The sequence below is a fragment of the Protomyctophum bolini genome (assembly GCF_963924005.1).
Source record: "Protomyctophum bolini genome assembly, chromosome: 2".
Classification (NCBI taxonomy): Eukaryota; Metazoa; Chordata; class Actinopteri; order Myctophiformes; family Myctophidae; genus Protomyctophum; species Protomyctophum bolini.
In genome coordinates, this window is record NC_137863.1 from 24,241,370 (window position 1) to 24,262,108 (window position 20,739).

Genomic DNA, 20,739 nt, shown 5'->3' on the forward strand with positions numbered 1-20,739 from the left:
CATAGCCTTACTGCTCTTGCTGTCGTTGCAATCTGCATTAGAGCTATGATCTACTATGAGAGTAAATCTTAGGCTAACCTTACCAATTACCATCATACCAAATTATCAGATTTTCAATTGCCATTCCAGTGCTGATAAGTTTACCAACAGCCAAATCAAATGGCCAACCAATTGCCCTCGATAAAATAAAACGAGCTCTGTCTCCCGAGTCCAAGGCTGCGTCCGAAATCATTCCCTATGCCCCATATAGTGCACTACTTTGAGGTTCCGCCATTTTGTTATAGTGTCCGAATATGTAGTGAGCATTTTTGCACCCTAACGTAGTGGACTGAAGTATCCCATAATGCACCGGGAATTGTAGGGAGCATCCGATGGTCACTACAAAACACAGCGAAGCAAATCTGCCCCATAATGCATTGTGCAAGCTCGCTCTTGAGCGCACATGCACGCGTTTGCGCACGTGCGCTGCTTCTGCATGCATGCGCTCATTGCGCTCCAACTCAGAAGAGGCAGAAGTTGAACCAGCGAAAGAAATCAACACAAATGTACTTTTAAAACTTTCGTTTTCCCCTCTTTTCTTCCCTGGCGGATCTCGAAGCTACAGATCTCGAGACAAATGATCTGTGCATTTTTTTTTAATTGTTTTATTTTATTTATAATAAATCTACTCATTTGCAATAGTATTACTAATCTGATTCATTGTATCACCCAGGCCCAGCGCATGACGTTAGGAGAGGAATCAGTTGCTTGCTGTAGAATATATTTGTGAGATTCTTTATCACAAATGATAAATGCATTAAAACTTCATTGTGTAGGCAGTCATTTATTGGACTGCTGTTTCTGTTAACACCAAACGTCCGTATTGTGAGCAGAGCTTGTAGATCGGCTACTTTTGGTAATTCTTTACCAAAAGTACCCAAGTAAAAGTATACAAGCTCACAACGCGGACGTCGCGCGTTGCTTATAGATCGGCTATTTTTGGTAGGCCTATCCCCCCCGCCCCAGGATTAGCGGGGGTTCATGTGGTTAATCAATCATGCTGCTGATATTTTCATATATTGTCAAGGTTGTGCACTGTTTTCATATTGCTGGATAATGGATATAGCCTAATATTAATTTATTGATAATAATCATAGGCCCAACCTTTTTATCATAGATATATAGGCCTAAATGCCTGCAAACATATTTTCATTAACCTATTTTTTCTTTATTCATTCATGAATTTAAAAATAACTTTACAAACTGTCCTTGCAGGGAGGTGACAGCCTGCAGTCACTTATTTGATACAGTCTTCCTAGCAGAAATTCAGCAGCAGCGTTTTGATTGGTTTCTTGTAGTCAGTTGATTCTTCATATCCAAATGAGTGAAAAAACCTAATGGGGATTTCATGCAAATAAAAAGTACATGAACCCGCGGAACTACAGCGCCCTCTATCGATATTGACGTCAGAGTCGGTGCTCCCCATACAGGGAGTATTGTCCGAAATCATCACTATAGAGTCCACTAGAGTCTGGATCCCCGTATGGGGGATAGGGAGTAGGGAACAACCCTAGCAATTCGGACGCAGCCCAAGTCTTTCTCCCCTCCCGGCTGCCGCTGCAGCCGTGCCCATGGCTGCCATGCTGCCGACTCTCACTCCTCCTGGGCTGGCTGTCATGTCGCTGTGTGTTGCGCTTGCTTGGTTCCGTTGCTATGCGGCGCTTGGCGCGTTGTTGCGCTGTTGCTAGGGAAAGGGGGATGGAGGCGGTAACATTGTCTGTCTGGGGAAGGAAGGAAGCTGCCTGTCAGCGAGCGAGCCGTTCGACTTAAGAGAGATTTAGATTATATTTTTAGATGTGCATAACAAAGTGTTTAACGGTAGTCACATTTTGGCAATGCATTACGAACCTGGTAAATGAGCAAGTTTGAGCGAGGCTCTCGAGCTGCTTGTTAAATTAAAGCCTGTTTTATACGGGCACGACACGGCACGGGTCGTTTGAGGAGGAAGGTGAGCTGCTGTGCTGTGTGGAGGAGGGTGAGCTGCCTGCGGCGCACGCACGCACACACACGCGGCGGGTCGGGTGTATCAATCTTTGTGCAGTGCTGTCAGGAGGACTAGAGGAGCAGGCAACCACCGCAGAAATAATCCGGCGAGATCTTTTATTATACCCGAGAAGGAACAACAGGGGAAGAAGTGGACGCCCGAGAGTCTAAAAGCGGCATGGTGAGTGAGTTTACTAGCGGTGGTGGACGGTAGTAGAAATGTACGAGCATTGGAGCTGCTAGCCAGTTAGCTAACTTGTTATAACGACAACCTGTTTCCTCCTCCCCCCACCAAGCATTGCAAGCTGAGCAGCTCCCTCCAACCGACCCTGCTTTGGTCGTGCGGCGGTGTCGCGCTTCGACAATAGCACCGATCTACAAGCTCACATCGCGTCGCACGCGCACTGCGCCGAGAGCTTGCAAATCGGGGCTATTCTCGACGCGCGACACCGCCTGGCTCTGTACGACTAGAAAGTAAAACCATGCACCACTCCTCGTGCTGACGTGCTTGTGCTCGTGTAGCCGAGATAGCTAAAGCTGCAGCCCTGGCTGAAGTAATGTCATACTGACTGACTGAACACCAGCAGCCGTTGGAAGTTTATATCGGGGTCCATGTTTTTTTAACCCCGGGTCGTTGACCCGGTCCAACGTGTACATTAATTTATAACCATCACTCTAATATTAGAACGTTCTCTTGACCACCAGCCACCACGCAGGCAACTGTTGGCAAACGTCAACGCGGCCAGTTTCAACCGGTCTTTCTTGTTAGCATAGCGAGCTACATGGCAGGTGTTTAAAGAAGAAGCGTATGTTGATGGTTTGGTTATGAAATGACTCACTGAAGTGACTGAACGCCAACATTATCCAAGTCTCACACCACTCTGCTTTTACTGCATTGCCAATGTTGTGTATGTGGATATAAGTAAACACGTGGCAAAAGGAATTCTAATGTTTTACATGATTATTGTAATGCTGATCAGAAGTATATAATAATAAACAAAGTATGTAACGTTAGTTATGTAGCGTTCCACTGATGATGACCACTTTATTTCAGCATTAGCAGGACCACCATGGTTATACACTGACTGAAGTCATTCGTTTCAATTAAAAGGAGTGGGGAATGCATGCGGATCAGTCAGTCACCATGTGCTCGTTCTCTGCTTGTACTAGTGCTGCCAAATGGGGAAAGTTGAGTGACGTCAGTTCGTAACCTATTCACACAAGACTGCTGCTGACTGAGGCCAACACAACTTGTGAGATTAGTTACTTAGTAGTACGCACGTTTTCATATATAATCTATCTTCATATTATTTCTGTACATCTTATGTGTTGACTAGGTAGTAGGAAGCAGTGGTCGAATACATATTCACCGACTTTACTCAATGAGACTGAGACCTCAGACCTGCTTTTACCCCCATTGATGGTGTGCCAGTACATGTGACTTGAGGCGGGGTCAAATTCACTTTGGTAACAAGACTCCTCAGACCAATGGCTTCTGGTGTCATGCGGTCTCAAGCGAACCTTGGAACCTGTAGGAAACTTCAGTGTGACGGATCTAGGACTATAACTGATACATTTATTTCATGTGGTGCTGTGGTGGACGATGTTAAAGCCTTGAAGTGTGGGGAAAGCATAATGCATAGGCACAATTATTTGTTGAGGTATGTCATCCGTTTTAATAGAAATCACATTAAATTGCTCTTAGCTTTTGTTTTGTTGCATCCACACCACAAATTAATTTGTGACTGCATGTTGGTCATAATTGTATACTATAATATATATCAAATACCTATAATATGCATATATTGGCTAGAGTAGACGGCTTAGAAGTTTCAATTTGGTGACACTGGCAAACTTATTAGTAGTTATACAACTTGTTCTAGGTTTAAATAGGGACACTTGTTTTGAGTGACTGATACTAATCAGATTATCTCTTTTAAAAGCTTGACTATTTTTAAAATGTCTGGTTGCCAATAGGGAAGCAAAGGAAAAGCCTGCTATTGTTGTAATCGTTACCATGTAAGGTTATTTTACAAGATGTTACAAGAAAACCATTGTATTGTATTTGTCATTTTGTGCTACAACATTATGCCACAGAGCAAATAACTCAAGGTCTTTGTGTTGTTTGCTAAATGCTAATTATGAAGGTCACCACAAAGGGAGCAGGCTTGAACCCAAACGCCAAAGTGTGGCAAGAGATCCCTACCCCCCAGCACTACACCTCAGAGGGGACAGAGGGCTCCCACTGGCTTCAGACCTCCCCTTCTGCTGAGATGACTCAAGGTAGTGTCTGATCTCCATGAATTTGATGTTTATCAACTTTATAATAATAAAGTTATATCTCTAACCTCACATCCATGTAACTCTTATCAGAATCTGCATGGATATGACCCCCTGTGACAAATGCACAGGTCTTTACCCTTGTGTAGTTCTCTCTGAAAATCAAATCCTTGTTATTTTGCATTTATGCAATGAAAATCTTTGATCTATTGAAGTAATCATATACCTGGATCAGATCTTCAGGTCTTATTTAATACAGTCAGTAGCATTGTTAAACCTTTATGGTTAAGTTCCTCCTTTGTTCTTCGATCACAGGTTACTCGGAGGCCCCCTCTTCTGGAGGCAAAGGACACAGCACCGAGCATTCAGGTGGCTCTGCGGGCAATGCCCTTGTACCTCCAGAGGGTGTCATGAATGGCCAGCCTGAGATAGGCTATCCCCTCTTTGACCAGCCGACTGCACCAGCAATGGATGGGGAGGCATCTGTGGAGGCTCCGTTGTCTGCGGAGAACCTGAGGGAGTCTCTGAAGAAACGCCTGGAGTTCTGCTTCTCAAGGTGAGTGAGGAAGCAATGGATAGAACATGTATACACGTCCTCTCAAAAAAAAGCGGGGTGCTAAGGACGTGAATACGCGTCTTTAGGTCCTTTTTTATGATATAAAACGGGATTGCTGTAATTTATTTTGACGACTCTCGTTGCTAAGCAACGCCTTGGTCAGCACCCCTGGACATGTTTTGCGTATACGCAAAACATGGCTGTCCATGGTTTTGATCAGAACACCTATTTCTGTCCTAATTTCTGACTTAACCAAGCATCTCGTTGGGAATATAAATGCTTCTAAAGAGAGATGAGACTTGACAGTGTGAGGTAGTAATGGAAGATTATACCTCCCAGTTTAGGGGGGGAATGGAAAGGAAAGGAAAGGTACTATGTTTACCCAGGGTAACTGGACTAAGCTCAATAACTTGTTTACAGCCAGGCCCTGCTCATAGAACATTTCATGGTAGGGCCTTGTCCAAGGGCACTTCAGCGGTGGTAATTTTAACGTGCCGGTCCGGGGATACGAACTAAGGCTTTTCAGAGTCAAATCTGCCCATCTGCTTGGCACTCTAGCGCCTTTATTTTGACAAACTCTGGCAGCATCATAAGTGTTAAATAAGGACGCCAATATATACTATATAGCATCGTATTTTGGTCAGATCCTGCACAAATTGTTTAGGCCTGTAGTGTACCAAGCATCAGAATGAAGAAAGGTGATTAAAGTGACATTGAATGTGGCATGGTATTTCAGAAACTGCTGATCTGGGAATTCCACACACCAACTAGGTGCAGAGAATAGTGCAAAAATAATTATCATAGTAGTCATTGTTATACACAATAAAGGTATTTGTTCAGTAACAGGCTCTCCCTGTCTCTCCAGCTCTTTAGTAAACGGATACATTTTCAGGTCTGAATTCCAATTTGATGCAAATGGGACTCAGAACTAATTCAGGATATAGTATGAACAAGTGAAATTGTAAGTGATAATACAAAGAAGCGAGCAATTATTTTTAACTGGAACACTATACAATATATTTGAAGTTGATAATGGGTATTTTTTCTTGGTTGAATGAAATGGCCAACCCACTGGGAAAAGGTATTTTCAGTTTATTAATTTAAGAGCTGGAGAGACCGGGAGATGATTACTATTAGAATGTATATATTTAACTTTATAACTACAAACTTTTGTTTTAAAATATATTCAACACTACCTTTTAGCGTGAGAGTACTGTACTGTAGCCTGTATGCTGTAGGGACAAGTAATTTGTGGTTGACAAACTTGACACTGTGAAATGTTTCTTGTGCAGAGAGAACCTGTCCAAAGACCTGTATCTGATCTCCCAAATGGACAGTGATCAGTTTGTTCCCATCTGGACCATCGCCTGCATGGAGGACATAAAGGTCCTCACCACAGACATGGACCTTATTCTGGATGTTCTACGAGGTACAGGGTTTTGGGGTTTGCCAAAATATGAATAATATTTTAAGTCTTTTAAAAAGTCTCCTTTGGTTTCAGTTCCAATATTTATGTGAGGAAATTTATTTAGCAGGGACATACTAGTGTCATGTCCAGATTCAGGGGTGTACCTATATATCTACCTGCATCATGCTACAGAAACAGGAGATAGGCTCAGCCCTATGGCCCACATGGCTTACTTTTATTTAACTGTATTGAGTTACAATGGAAACTACGTAAACGCAAAGATAAGATGGACACTTAAAGAATGAGACGTTTCAATTGGATTTAATTAGCTGTGAAGTTCAGCTTAGTTTGACATTAATATGCAGTAGGTAGAATGATGTTGATACAAGGTAGGATCAGAGCCATAGAGTAAGACAGAGTTACGACATTGAGGAGGCAGAAAACAGCCTGGTCAACGTGGTTCAGCCCATAGACTAATGCATTCCGTAAACTTCCGTTTGTCACCATTCAATAGAAGTCTATGTAGAAGAGCCTGGCCCCATGAAGTGAACAGAGTTGTGGTAACTCTGTCTTACTCTATGGCTCTGGGTAGAATGACACTGTTGATGGTTAAATAGTCTTGGTGCTTTTACTGTTGCAGCTGCTCCAATGGTACAAGTTGATGACACTGGGGAGAAGGTTCGGCCCAGTCATAAGCGCTGCATAATTATTCTGAGAGAGGTTCCGGAGAGCACACCAGTTGAGGTACACTGCAAGACCAAAACAATCCTATGTGACGCATGTGTCCAGCTGATTCTCCTTGCATGTCTTTGTAGTTGTTCAGTCAACTAACTACTGAAACTTGGACGATTCACTAGCTGTGGTCATTATCTCATGTCACAAATAGCTTCATGTCAAACACTGTTCCTGTCTTACATGCGTTTGTATCAAAACTCTTTCTACAGGAAGTCCGGGCCCTTTTTAGGAATGACAATTGCCCGAAAGTGATAAGTGTTGAATTTGCGCATAACAACAATTGGTACATAACATTCCAATCGGATACAGATGCACAACAGGTATTGCTACTTATTCACATTTGGCTGACTAGACACTGTTTTATTGCATCGTATATATTTAGTTTTTATATAATTTAGTCATTGTTGAATATCATCACCCCTTCTCATTGTTTACAAATAGATTGCTACAGTGTCACCCTGAACCTTTAATTCATCTAATTATTACAACATGTATACCTGTATACTGTACTACCGATATTTATTTATTGGTAAACCATTGAATTAAATTATTGTAACATTTTAAAGGGATATTTCACTTCAAAACTAGTTTGTAGTCATTTTATCATGTACTCTGGCTGGATATTTATAATATTTTGATATTTGATATTAATTTTATCTGACACACCCCCTTCCTATACAAACCCATTGTAACTTCAAAAATCCATTTTCACCATGTTGAACATTGAACCTTGAACCTTATAGTCATTGGGTGGGGAAATAATCTGGTGAGTGATATTGTCCTTCTAATGCAGAAGTTACAATAGCTTGAATGAATGTCAAATGTAAATACTTACACAAGCAAGAGTAGACAATAAAATGACCCCAAACATGTTCGAAAGTGAAGGATCCCTTTAATCGCAACAATATATTTATTTTTGTAGGCTTACAGATACCTAAGAGAAGAAGTGAAAATGTTTCAGGGAAAACCAATCATGGTGAGTAAACAGATTTGGGTTCATTAGGCCTAATGTGTGTTATCATTGAGTCTGGATTAAGTTTGTTAGATGTCACAATCTAATCATCATCATAAGCGATTTTGACCTACTTGGTGGCCCACCCAAGTTGGGAACAATGCACAGGTACAACGGTTATTCCCCAATAACCGTTGTACTTGTTGTTAGACTATTTGTCTGTATCCCTTTATGCCCATATATGGAATCTTTTATATTCATCTGTCTATCCCCTTTTCCCATATGAAGAGTTCAGTGTGAGGCATGCCTAAATGTGGAGTCCATGGTTTAGGCAATTCTATGTCAGTACTATAACATCATATTGATTACATCAGGGTCCACTCGTATATGGAGATCAAACGAGAATTAGTGTCAAGAGTATATTCAGTAATCTCGTTCACAGTTGGAAATAGACTTTTAAATGGAACGTAGACACAGTGGAATGACTTGTTTTGTCCTTCCACTTGGCAAACAATCTCTGTTGCCACTTTGGCTGCCAATTGTCCTGTCAGAGGTGGGCTTGGAGTCTAGCAAATGCCACAGTGGCAGTTCATTTTCAGCACAGTGATGACGTGTATGTTGGAGCAGGATAAATTGTTGTTACAGCCACAGGGGAGGGAGTGACCTTGAGCTGGTTGGTTATACAAGGATTGATAAGGTAGGAAGTAATTTAGGAGTCTCTGTTCTTTTTTTCCTCAAACATTCATCTACCATATCTCTATCATACTGTGACATTGACCTTAGAGTTAGTTTGATAAAGCGTACCCTTTCATCTGGGCTCCAATTTGTCTGAGGCGTGGTTCCTATTCAGTCCTAATGGAAAACAAAAACTAGCACTCTTGGTCTTTATATAGTGCATTTTGCCCGGTGCACGGCTCACAAAGATTCCGAAGTGATTCTGGTACTTTTAATTAATATGCGCACGGCTGACAGACACAGCAAACACGGATGCGTTTCGGCGTCAAGCCTTCCTCAGCCAATTAAAAAAAGAAAGTAAAGGTGTTAGTGGTTCTGAGTATCTGACTTCTAACTAAGCCCCGGTGATGATCAGTATCGCGCTTGGAAGGACCCATGTGCACTGTGGCTGGCCGGGAGGAATTCTACATCTTTCTCCATCTCTCATTTTGTTCTACCTTCTTTGCTGTCTTTCTCTTCTACTCCTCCTTTTCACCATTCCTCCTAAACCTCTCCTCTCCTGTCAGTGCAGTGTATTATGGCCTCATGACCGTGAGATTATGAGATCTGAGGGGACAGAGCTATATCATTCATTACTTGGGAAGAGAGTGAATGTCACCACGTCTAAAACCAAGGAAAGCTAAGTCAGGTCTGGTGCATCACAGGAACAACAGCAGTAAGGAAAGGCAGCTCTGACGATTTCAACCTTTTATTGAAGGTGCAAGTAATTTCGATGTTGGTGGTACATCTTCATCGGGTCATTATTTGCTTTAAGTGCTGCTGGGATATAGCTTTATACCCTGTATAACATGTGTATAACAATGCGATGTGACATAGCTCTGTTTACTCAATGATGTACCCCCTCCAACTGTATGTACTTTTCACATTTTCAACTGTTTTTATTATATTTTGACACTTGTGTTGGCAATGTAAACGTATGTTTGCTCATGCCAATGAAGCTCATTTAATGATAATGAATTTATTTATATAGCACATTTCAAGACATAGTCACAAAGTGCTTTACATAACGGGGTAAATCTTTTTACCCCGTGGAAGTGAAGTGTGGCTAAAATGGGGGTGATCTCGTCTTTTTTAATTAGTTAGCAGTCGGGATATAGCCTTCTTACACAGGCCTGAATAAATCGAGTTACAGTAATCTAAACGAGACGAGATAAAAGCGTGGATTACATTTTCCAAATCTGCGGGTGACAGGCAACTTTTGATCCTGGCTATGTTCTTCAGTAGAAAGTAGCAGGTTTGCACTACTCGTGTTACTTGGGGGTTAAAAGTGAGGCCAGAGTCAAAAAGCACACCCAGGTTACGGGCGACCTCTTTTACATTAGGGGATAGGCTACCGAGTTCTGAGATGAATGACTGAGTGGAATTAGGGGGAGCGAAGATTATGATTTCTGATTTGGTTTCGTTCAGTTGTAAAAAGTGATTTGACACCCAGTTTTTGATATCTGAAAGGCACGATAGGAGACTGGACAGATTACCATTTGAATTTATATAACCCCCAAAAAACTTGTGAATTACTTTGTCTTGTTCTCTGTCTAGGCTCGTATTAAGGCCATCAACACCTTCTTTGCTAAAAACGGCTACCGAAATGTGGACTCCAGTGTGTACAACCAGAATTCCCAGCCACAGTCACAGTATGGGTCATCATCAATGTACATGCAGCAAGTGTATAACTCTCAGCAGCAACAGCAGCAGCAGCAGCAGCAGCAGTATCCTGTGTACCCGCTGGTGGCTCCTTCTTGGAACGCATCAGTCACGCCGTACTTTGAAACACCACTGGTAAGAACCTAGGAGTAGAAAGTAATCTAAGCATATATGCATTTTATCCATTCTAGATGGCAGTCAGAAGTAATCTATTCTGAGAATGTAAAGTTAAGAAATAAATAATATTCAAATCTGCATTGTTATAGAGATATTATCTCCCAATCTTTCTTATGCTAAGTGTGTATTTGCTATTTAGACTCTGCCTTGTCCATCTCCCATCCAGGCACCATTCCCCAACAGTGGTTTTGTGAATGGTTACAGCAGCCCTGGGACCTACAAAGTGGGCTCCAACTCCATGAGTGTTGGGCGACCTTTCAACAGGACCCAGTACGTATACATAGTATCAAGAGCCCTCAGTGATGGATGCTTTATTTGTCCTTGCAGAAATTAATTTAGCGCCAAGCAGCCATCAGGACACAAAAAATAGCACCAATGGCACCAATCTTGGTTTATTTGTGACTCGGATAGATATGGTCAGATGTGCATTATATCAGGCAATGTAATGTAGTGGATAATGTTGGTAAAGAAATTAGGAACACCTTTTGTTCTTGATATCCAGTTGACTCTGTACCCTCCCTCTCCTACAGTGTCCCCCTATATTCCAGAAAGAATGTACTCAGTGCCTCCAGGTATAAATGATCAAATCTTTGATGTATAAATGATCAAATCTTTGATACATACATGGCCATTATTCTCTCAACATTTAGTTTGTTCATTCATTCATTCATTCATTCATTACTTTTTCAGGAAACTTGAAGTGATGCCGAGATTACAGTACATTAGGCAGATAAAATGTAAACGATAAATATGGTGCTGATTGCTCCAGTTGTTTGTGAGAATATCTTCTAGAGACGACTAGACTCCTGCAGAACAATGCTGTAAAACAAAGTCAAATGGACAATGGAAAATATTCTGCCGAAAATGGCTAAAAATAAATGGGCAGAAAATATATCACCGAATAGTCAAAACACGGGGTTACCTACATAATCTAATGTTTAGTTGTGATGATGTGATCAAAATGTGGCTACAAGCACATAGTGATAATTCTTTAAGTTAAGTTTTGCCATAATCAGGTAGCTTTAAGGTACGGCCATGACAGCAATGGTAGGCCAAACAAAGGGAGGGAAATATTCGACCAAGAATTTCCCTTTGGGTGCATCGCTAATACATACAGTCTAGGACTTATTCTAATGACTACAATTATACCAGTCTGTCTGTATGATACAGCAAGCACATCTGCAGTGATTTGAGTTGTTCTCTGTACTCATGGGGAATTTAGGTAAAGTAATGGTTATTTCTCATACTGGATTGGACACTTGAAGTGCAGACATAGGGGATTGTTGCTTTAAATAGCCATGGAAAATGAACATGTACAGTATTGCTTGCTTGTGAAGCTGACTTACTACTACTATTATGACTAATGTGGATTTACTCTGCCCAGGAACCATGTGAAGACCAACCCCAGGCTTGGTGATGTGACCCCTTCTCCCTCTGTAGCCCCTGTCCCTCTGATGGATAATCTGCCTGGGCCTTGTAGCCCCCAGTCTCCCAACACAACAGGGCTTATGGTTGGCACAACCCCAGAGCCAGTCTGTACCCCCTCCTTGACCCTTCCACTAACTACCATACCCAACGGAGATCTGAGCATGGCTGGACGGGGCAGGTGGGCAAACTTGCACATTAAATGCCATTAAAACACCAACCAGAAATGTGACTTGGCAGTGAATATTGAGCAAAAGTGGCATAATGGAATTTTGCAGACTCTTATCCCAAATATATAATAGGTGTAGTATTTTCACTTAGCCCAGTGAACATTAACTATTTTATTGCCATCTACGTTGCCCCTCCCCCAGGGACAAAAGGTAAACGGCGTGAGAAATCATCTTGATTCAGTTTTTTGTATTTTTTTAAGGAGAGGAAGCTACCGAGGAATGAGGAGGAGGAGAGAGGATGAGCGTTTGATGGTCAGTAGATTTCACCACTCCGAACTCCTTTCCTTTATTTGAGTTGAGCTAAAGCTAGTTTTTAATTTACCAAAATATACTGATTTGTAGAAGCCTGTCCCTCAGACCGAGGTCAAGGTACTGCCACCGAAGTTTGACCTGGCAGCTTCCAACTTCCCCCCGTTGCCTGGGTGTGTGGTCAGTACACAGGGAGAATCCGTCCTGGAGACCCGGCTGTCAGATGTTGTGCGTGGCATCAAGGTGTCTGAAAAGGTAAGACAAAACTCTTGGCTTGTACGCAACACTTCATTATAGCCACAATACCTGCAAACAATGGCTCTCACCTCAAAGTAATTTTTAAAATGTTTCCGCTTCCAGTCTGAGAATAAAGAAGTGAAGAATGACGCTCCTGCTGCTCAAGTCCCAGAAGCTGATCAGAGTACGCCAAACCCCACAACAACAGCTCCAATATCAGCTCCTGTGACATCACTTATAGTAGTGCCACCAGTGCCAAGGTATGCATGCATTTCCTCCCCTAACCAAGAGCCTGAATGGTCCAAAAATTGGTTTTTACACGCACTTGAGAATTAAATTAACACTGAGGATTTCACTGTGTGCCGGGATTACTTTCAAAATAGCAGCTCGGGGTGCCGTGCAGATATGGCAGCTTTTACTTTGAAAGCTCCCCCCTTCCGTTCCATACAAAAACCGGGAGGAATAATGTTGCTTGCTTACCTCACTAGGATTACGATAAAGTCGCTGAATAATCCCTCGCGTTCATATTTTGAACGAGAGGCATGTTGAAGTCAGAAATGAAGAGCTTAGTATACCCATCTGGTCAAAACCACGGAGAGCTCCCTTTCTGAGCCGTAAACTGGGGAGTGAACGGCAACGCGCATGCGCGAACAGCAAGGAGTATGGTGTAGAAGGAGAGGCCAACCCACCAAAAGAAGAGAAAAAATCTGAATATATTTCTCTCGTTTGATATCAATGAAAATGCTAGGACGTGTGTACACGTCCTCGCAATCCATCGGTTGGATTAGCTATGACGTTTCCACACGTCCATCGGTCTAAATGGGTTAATAACATTGTTTTTGTTCTTCCTGTGTTGATTCAGTGTATCTCATGAGGTAAAGAAGGTGGATATAGCTGAGCCTTCTGTTCCAAAAGAGACCATCTCCTCTCCATCGCAGCCTATGGCACCTTCTGAACCTTCTCTCCTAACGAAGCCACTCCTCTGCAGCCAGCCAATCTCTACAGCAGCCGTCCCTTTTGTCACATCAGCAGCTCAGGTGAGACCTTCCTTCTTTGGGACTATTGGAACAGCCTAAATTATGCTCTTGGATTCTACACTAAGGAACTATTTAAAATCTCCTTAGGTCATTTGTCTTTTATTTTCTGTCTGCAGTGTATATTTTCAATGGTGCTTTTTATATCGAAGAGCTTGCAAAAGAAAAGTGATTGTACACGATCTGAGACTTGACATGAGATTTGACGTCAAGTCTCAGATCGTATACACGAATTAATGCTGTCAGCATGGATTTGCGTTGGAGAATATGACGTGTATCTACACATGCTGCCAGCGACGTATTCACTTATAGATTTTGACATGGGTCACATATTTCCATTTTGTAGTCCTACATTGAATGTGTATTATACTGTGTATATAGTTTTTTTCTGAATTGTATTTATCCAATTAATGGTGTTAACATTTTAACATTACAAGCAATTAAAAACTGTATATTTTAGTATTACTATGTAATAGGATAGAATAGATGCTTAATCAGTCGCCTATTTAAACTAGAGACAGACGGGTGCTCTACACGTTAGGGATTTTTACCACATTGGGGGTTTCCTAACGCAATTATTGCACTGTATCGAATCGATTTGTGTATATGAACCCAACATCCATGCATTTTTATGCATTCTTCAATTATAAAATGGATTACTGTTCAGGTAATTTGTGATTTGCGTATTCATGTACTAGGTGACAAAGACTGCCCTCACAGAACACCTGGTTAGGCAATTTTATATATGTTATATGTTATGCTTGTTTCAAGTTTTTTTTTAAATCTCTTATAAAGTGTTAAAGTAAAAAGAAAATAGATTCCTATGACTTCCGGCACTTTTTACTTTGTTTGATTGGACCTGCAACATTAAATGAAATCCTCTACACTGAAACAAGCAGCTGCAACGCATCTTGAACCATTGACATTCATGCTCAACCCACAAACAACAGAGCCTAGTAATTACCAGATGTAGCTCAGTCAAAAGCAAGATTTCTGATTCAGACTTTTTAGTCTTCATCACAACACATGGATTTATTGTTAGCTCTTGCTCATCTTTCTGCTAATTCTCAAGCTCACGTTTGCATGCATAATTGCATATTGCCCAATCACAACAAAGCATGTTCCTATTCTTTGGTGTTTTATGGCAAGCTGGCATTCGCTACATTGAATTACTGCCACCTTAAGGAACTACTCAGTTACTGTTCATTGTGTTCCTTTGAGACCACAGTGAATAGCTTTCAGTTTTAGTTAACTATAATGACCCTGGTTGTAGCGTGTTGCGTTGAGAATTTATAGAAATGCCTTTTGTAGCCCTCTGACTGTTCTGGATGGCATGGACGTGAACTCTGTTTGCAGTTTGACTTTGCACTACAACAATGCTGTGCACGGGTCCATCCGGAACCGAATACCCGACAGCCGAAATCGAGAACCGAGCCGATTCGGGCCCAAAATATTGACTTGTCCCTCGGGCAGGGTCGGATCCATTCCAAATTGCCACGGGTCTCGGTCAGATAGTCTGAAATGCTGTTACCCAAAATTACCCTTCAACTTTAAAAATAGGTTTCAAAAATAGACATGCGTGCATTGTAATTATTACATTCCAAATGCCCATATTTTCTGTTGAACAGTCAAAGAGGGCTGGGTCTCGTCATGCACCTCGACATGAGCGAGAGCGCTCTCTCTATCTTTCGCTTTGTCTTCCGCGGACGACTTGCTCGCACAAGATTCCCAGAAACGCTCTCCTCCGCGTCAGTCGTCCGTGGAGGTGGAGCTTAATTTCCATCCACCAGCTGTCTAAAAACCAGCTGCGCACACGCCGCACAGCTTCTTCTGTCGCGTGCGGCTGTCGGCCGTTTTGCGCTTAGGTGTGGAAACAGTGACACACACACACACAGCTGGCTATATTAATGCAATCATGGCGACCCCCTTGAGCGAGCGAGGTGAAATGCAAAGCAACGAGCAATGTGGGACTAACCTCGCGTCACCAGGCTTTCCACCTCGGAGGAAAAATGTGGGACAGTTTTGTTGTGATTGTCAACAGCTCTGGTAAGAATGTCGATGTGCTAAAATGCACTAATATTAGCCTATGCAAGTTTTGTAACCCTCCGCTGCCTCGAGAGGCGGGGTGCAGTCGCTCATAGAGAGCAGTCTCATGTCATGTTAAAGCATATAATATTGCAAAGAACACACTATGGGTCCGGATCTATATCGGATTGGATCAGCGCCGTTTTGGTCGGACCGGTTCCAAAAAGTCAAATCCTTCTCTGCTCCGTTTCGGACTGGATCCAAAACTTTCGGACCGTGTGCGGCCAATTAGAATGTTTCTCGGATCCGTAGCGGTTCAGTTCAGATATCACTGATCCCGTTTGGGACCGGGTCCAATTTTATGGACTTTTTATGCATTTGATGAGGTAATGATTAGGTTTGAGATTAAAGAGGTGTCGCTTATTTACGTCCACATTCAGATTTATTTAGCCACTCTGGGATGTAAAACTGATCTTCTAGTCACAAGCTTGTTTGTCTACACTTTAAACAACCACCATCTAACAAATGAGTATTTTTCATGGGTCTGTTTGGCATATTGTATAACATGATCTTTATATTTAGTCTGCATACGTTTCATTTACTCTTTCCACTGCTAATTCACTTAGGAGCCAAGGAAGCTGAGCTATGCAGAGATCTGTCAGCGGCCAGCCAAGGACCCACCAGTAATACAGACACCCTCTCCCACTCCGCCTGCGTCCTCCGCCAATCAGCCCCTGCGAGAGCTTGGAGTGAACAAGGTAGAGGACTCTGTAACCACCTCCAACCACACTAATGACAGGCCAGAGAAACCTAGAGACAGTCGACCCCCTCGTAACCCCCTTGGCTCATACCGTGGGGGCAACGGCCCAGCCAGAGCTGGAGGGGCCGGCCTGAAGATCCGGGAGAACCAGAGAGGCCAGACCTCTGGCCGGTGGTTTTCGCCACAGAGGGGACCCAGGCGCAGCGGGAAGGAACAGAACATTCCCCCCAGGTCACCAAAATAAATGAAAAAGAACAATTAAAAACAAATGTATATTTGTGTGTACATATGTGTATAGAGATATATTTATAAAAGATAAATATACAGTGTGTGTATTGCAAGATAACTTTGGGAAGTTGTCAAACAGGCATGCAACAGGGCAGAGGTGTAAAAACTTGACAAGATGGGGTGGGGGGTCTGTGTGGTCTATTCTTTGCGATCTTATCCATGTTCAAAGAAGGATTGTTCATGTAACAAATAGCAGGCAAATCAAAACTTGCATTTGTTGATTGAGAGAGAGAGAGTGGCTTGCTCAACACAACGTAAAAGGTACTCTCCACAGAAACGGACGATCGAGAGATCGGTACTTATTCCACAGTTAATGGTTTTCAGTTTCACTTTGTTAAAAATTAAGCCAAGGGAGCCACAAACCATTAATCTCTCCTCGAATCTTCTCAAATCACCTATTTTGGATTCCGAACAGTGATTTTCACCCAAAAGCGATATTTGCATGCCTGGTCAGTGGTCACACCACCTTTTTGGGAAGAATGCAAATGCGAGAATAATTTTGGGGAACAAAAGGGTGCATACAGTCTTATAGCACAGAATTGTCGGCTTGGTTGAAACAATATATATATCGTATCCTAGGAATGCTGAAAACCTAAAGTAATTATATTTCATTTAATATTTACAATTGATATGCTAAATAAGTAATTGTATGACATAAGTGAAAATATGAGCTTTGAAGAACAAGAACAAATGTGTGCTGTAATGCTATGTACAGTGAAAGATTGCCTAGCAAGTCAGTATGGAACACTGCAAGGGGCATTAATGATTTTAATTAGTGTGTGTGTGTGTGTGTGTGTGTGTGTGTGTGTGTGTGTGTGTGTGTCGGAGAGAAATTATTATTTCTCAACCAAAAAAATTAACAAACTATGTAAAAAGCACATCTGCAATTGTCTTTCTGGATGATTTTAGATACAAACATTGGCATACTTGTCCAATGGTTGCGCGTTAGATAGCTTTGAAGTGTGTAAGAGCTTTTGAATCCTCTCTGCAGGGCTACAGTTCCGAGCAGTGTAACGCCAAGCTTGGTTTAATGGCATTCTTCTCTTTGTTGGTCAAACATTTTATTTTCTTACATTTTCTTCATTTGATTTTAATTACTTTTTTCCTAGGAGTAGCAGACATGGCTCCATTTGTACAGTAAATTGTAATCCGCGTAAGGACTAAAAATAGTCTTCCTTGCTTTTACTAGATCATGTTGTTGGCATAGTAATACAGATCTAATCAGAGTTACAGTTTTGGTCAGATTTGCTACTATAACCTTTTAGTGTTCTTGGCAATGGGAAGGCTTCTCCTTAAGTTTATTTTAGGTCTAAATAATTGTTGACTAGGGTGTTGTGTGTGTACCGGTCGTTGATACTTGTAAATACTGTAATTCTTACTGTAACTCGGTTTTAAAAGGTCTGCTTTGCTGACAATGTTCCTAAAGAAATTGTTTCCGTTAAGTGAGCAGGAGTTAGCGTTAGTAATTTTGACGCCTGAGTGAACATGGCACGGATGGTGTTTTTCTGGAGTCATTTAACTGTTCTTCATTGCATAGTGATTCAGTGTGTAAGTCTAAAGTATGATTATGTATTTGTGTGCAGAGAGGTGTCTGGGTGATGAAGTTGTATGACAAAACCAACAAACCTGTTGGGTGTTTATTTCACATTAAGAGTAAGTGCAAAGGACACTCAAAAGACGGGTGTGTTACTAAAATTTGAAGGAAAGCTACCTTTTATAATGAACAATATATTTGGAAACATGATTCAAATGTGGCCACTTTTTAACCTTCATGTTTGTACCTTGTATCGGAAAATCTCCCATAAGTATTGGAAGGATACTTTCTTTTATATTTCAGTTTGGATCAACTTAAATTAATTTCCACTGGATATTGACAAATGGTAATGAGTAGTAGTTGTAGCATCTACTGACACATCAGGTGTTATGTTATTGCAGTGTTAACATTATTCAGTGACTTTGTTAACCTTCTTGGCTAAAATCAGTCATGCTAAAAGACAATCTGAAACTTCCAACAGTATCCACTTTTTCTAAAACACATCTATCACTTCCTGGAGCACAAGATTGTTGCGTCCATAGCCAGTGGCTTGGCTTTGATCATTAAGAATAAGATTCTTGTTTCAACAATCTCTTTTTGATTGGACACCAAGACTTATGATGAATGTACTTCTGTTAGAGGGAAGACCACTTTTGTGGCTGATTTTGAATGTCTTTGTACAGTAGAATTTCTTTTCAGTGACATTAACAGGTTATTTCTTTTCTGAATTTAGTATTTCATTTACTTTTCTTATTTCAAGTTCTGCTTGTAGGGAATTGTTAAAAATAATTTGATTCTTTAGTATTTTGTTTCTGTGATATGTTTTATTCTATTAATTTGTTATGTGATTTCAGAAATGATAGCTGTTTTACCTATGCCCTGGGCCAGAATTTGATTTCTATTTTTACCATCCACTAGTGTCTAAACAATGAGCAGCTTGTGGTCATGGATTCGAAATGCACTAACTTTAGGTTTAAATGGTCTTGAAAACAATATAAACAGTCACACGTAGTTTTCAACAGGTTTGCCGAAATTGAATTAAATTCAGTCATTTTATTTCCTCAGCATGAATCATCTTTGTGGTGCAGGTAGGCTAAAGGATGAGTGAAGTGTTTGATATATAATGTTATTGGGGGGATGGGATAATACACCAACAATGTAATTTGCATTAGATTTGTGTTTGGGATGTTGTGCTTGCAAGAACTTTGCTTCTATGTGTTTTGTGTCCCTTGTTCAGAAATTCAATTGTCTCGTGCTGACCCTTTAAGTGTCATGTGATATGTGCAGATGTACGAGAATGAGATTGCTTCTGTTGTCTGTCCCACAGAAACTACAGGAAACCGTTAGGCCAAACCAAACTAGTAGTGCCTTAAGTTATCATAGTGCATAACTTCATTTTATGCAACTGAAACAATAATGCACATTGATTATGTGTCACACTAGACAAAGCTGTTTGTTGGTTTTGTTACACTCTGCATTCTCAGCTTCTAGCTCTGTTAACGAATCCTAGTCCACTATTAATATGCTGAAGGTTTATTCTAGGTGTGGCTGTAAAGGCTGTATTAGTTTGAGTGAAGCTGTGGGTGTGTTTGTGTCTTTCTATTTGTTGTGCATGTTTAAATTTGAGCTATTAGTGTACCCAATGCAATTTCAGTCGTAGAGAGTCCATGAGATCATTACAATGATGACGAGCAAACCTGGGATTTCAATGTCAGCAAACTGGTGTATTGTTTGGTGAATATTGTATCATTGAGCCTGATGTATGATAATAAAACTTTATTTTTTAAACAGATCTTTGTTTCATGTTTTAAGACAAGTTTCTGATGCTGACACAAGGAAGATGCAATGGAAGTAACAGGGATGTATTTTTACCTCGGGGAATGCTGCATTGACCACACAAGCAAATGTCAAAATGGAGACGGGTGGAGCACTGCAACATGATCACCTAAATATGTACTTCAAGGTCGAGTTTTGTGAGATGATACAGCTGAATAATATATATATATATTATTATTATTATTTATTTATTTATTTTAATTAGTACAGTTTATATGCATAGTATTTATGTATATGATTCATGGTGACTATTTTTATGTATATGATGTATTACCATGTTTTTGTTCTTGCTTATTTAATTCCAGTCGCTCTGGATTAAGAGTGTCTGCTAAATACCTAAATTGTAATGTGTGTGTGTGTGTGTGTGTGTGTGTGTGTGTGTGTGTGTGTGTGTGTGTGTGTGTGTGTGTGTGTGTGTGTGTGTGTGTGTGTGTGTGTGTGTGCGTGTGTGTGTGTGTGTGTGTGTGTGTGTATTTTTGAGTGGTGCAACCACTCCTATAGACAGCTTTGTGTCTCCCTGGGTCCCTGGCTGGCTGGCTGGCTGGCTGTGGTCCCTGAGCACGACCCCCACACGGTAACTGTCATTTCTCAACCATTTCGGACTCGGGCGGCTTG

At 41.3% G+C, this 20,739-nt stretch overlaps 1 protein-coding gene across 5 annotated transcripts; it reads left to right on the top strand.

The window, feature by feature from the left end:
- Window positions 1-1,735: 1,735 nt before the first annotated feature.
- Window positions 1,736-20,076, top strand: larp4ab (La ribonucleoprotein 4Ab; the record flags this gene model as incomplete). 5 transcript variants are annotated; one of them, XM_080773590.1, is made up of 16 exons in its annotated part: window positions 1,736-2,203; window positions 4,170-4,305; window positions 4,618-4,858; window positions 6,151-6,287; window positions 6,907-7,010; window positions 7,211-7,321; window positions 7,924-7,977; window positions 10,225-10,464; window positions 10,673-10,776; window positions 11,037-11,078; window positions 11,891-12,112; window positions 12,362-12,413; window positions 12,504-12,665; window positions 12,771-12,907; window positions 13,510-13,684; window positions 16,333-20,076. In XM_080773590.1, 16 exons carry the CDS (start codon window positions 2,201-2,203, stop codon window positions 16,708-16,710), a joined length of 2,298 nt encoding a protein of 765 aa, XP_080629716.1. In that variant the 3' UTR covers window positions 16,711-20,076. The 5 variants fall into 5 exon arrangements, with proteins under 5 accessions (XP_080629716.1, XP_080629719.1, XP_080629715.1 ...); XM_080773593.1 differs by lacking the exon at window positions 1,736-2,203 and adding an exon at window positions 3,557-3,683; XM_080773589.1 differs by lacking the exon at window positions 1,736-2,203 and having other exon boundaries at window positions 4,164-4,305.
- Between the last annotated feature and the right edge of the window lie 663 nt (window positions 20,077-20,739).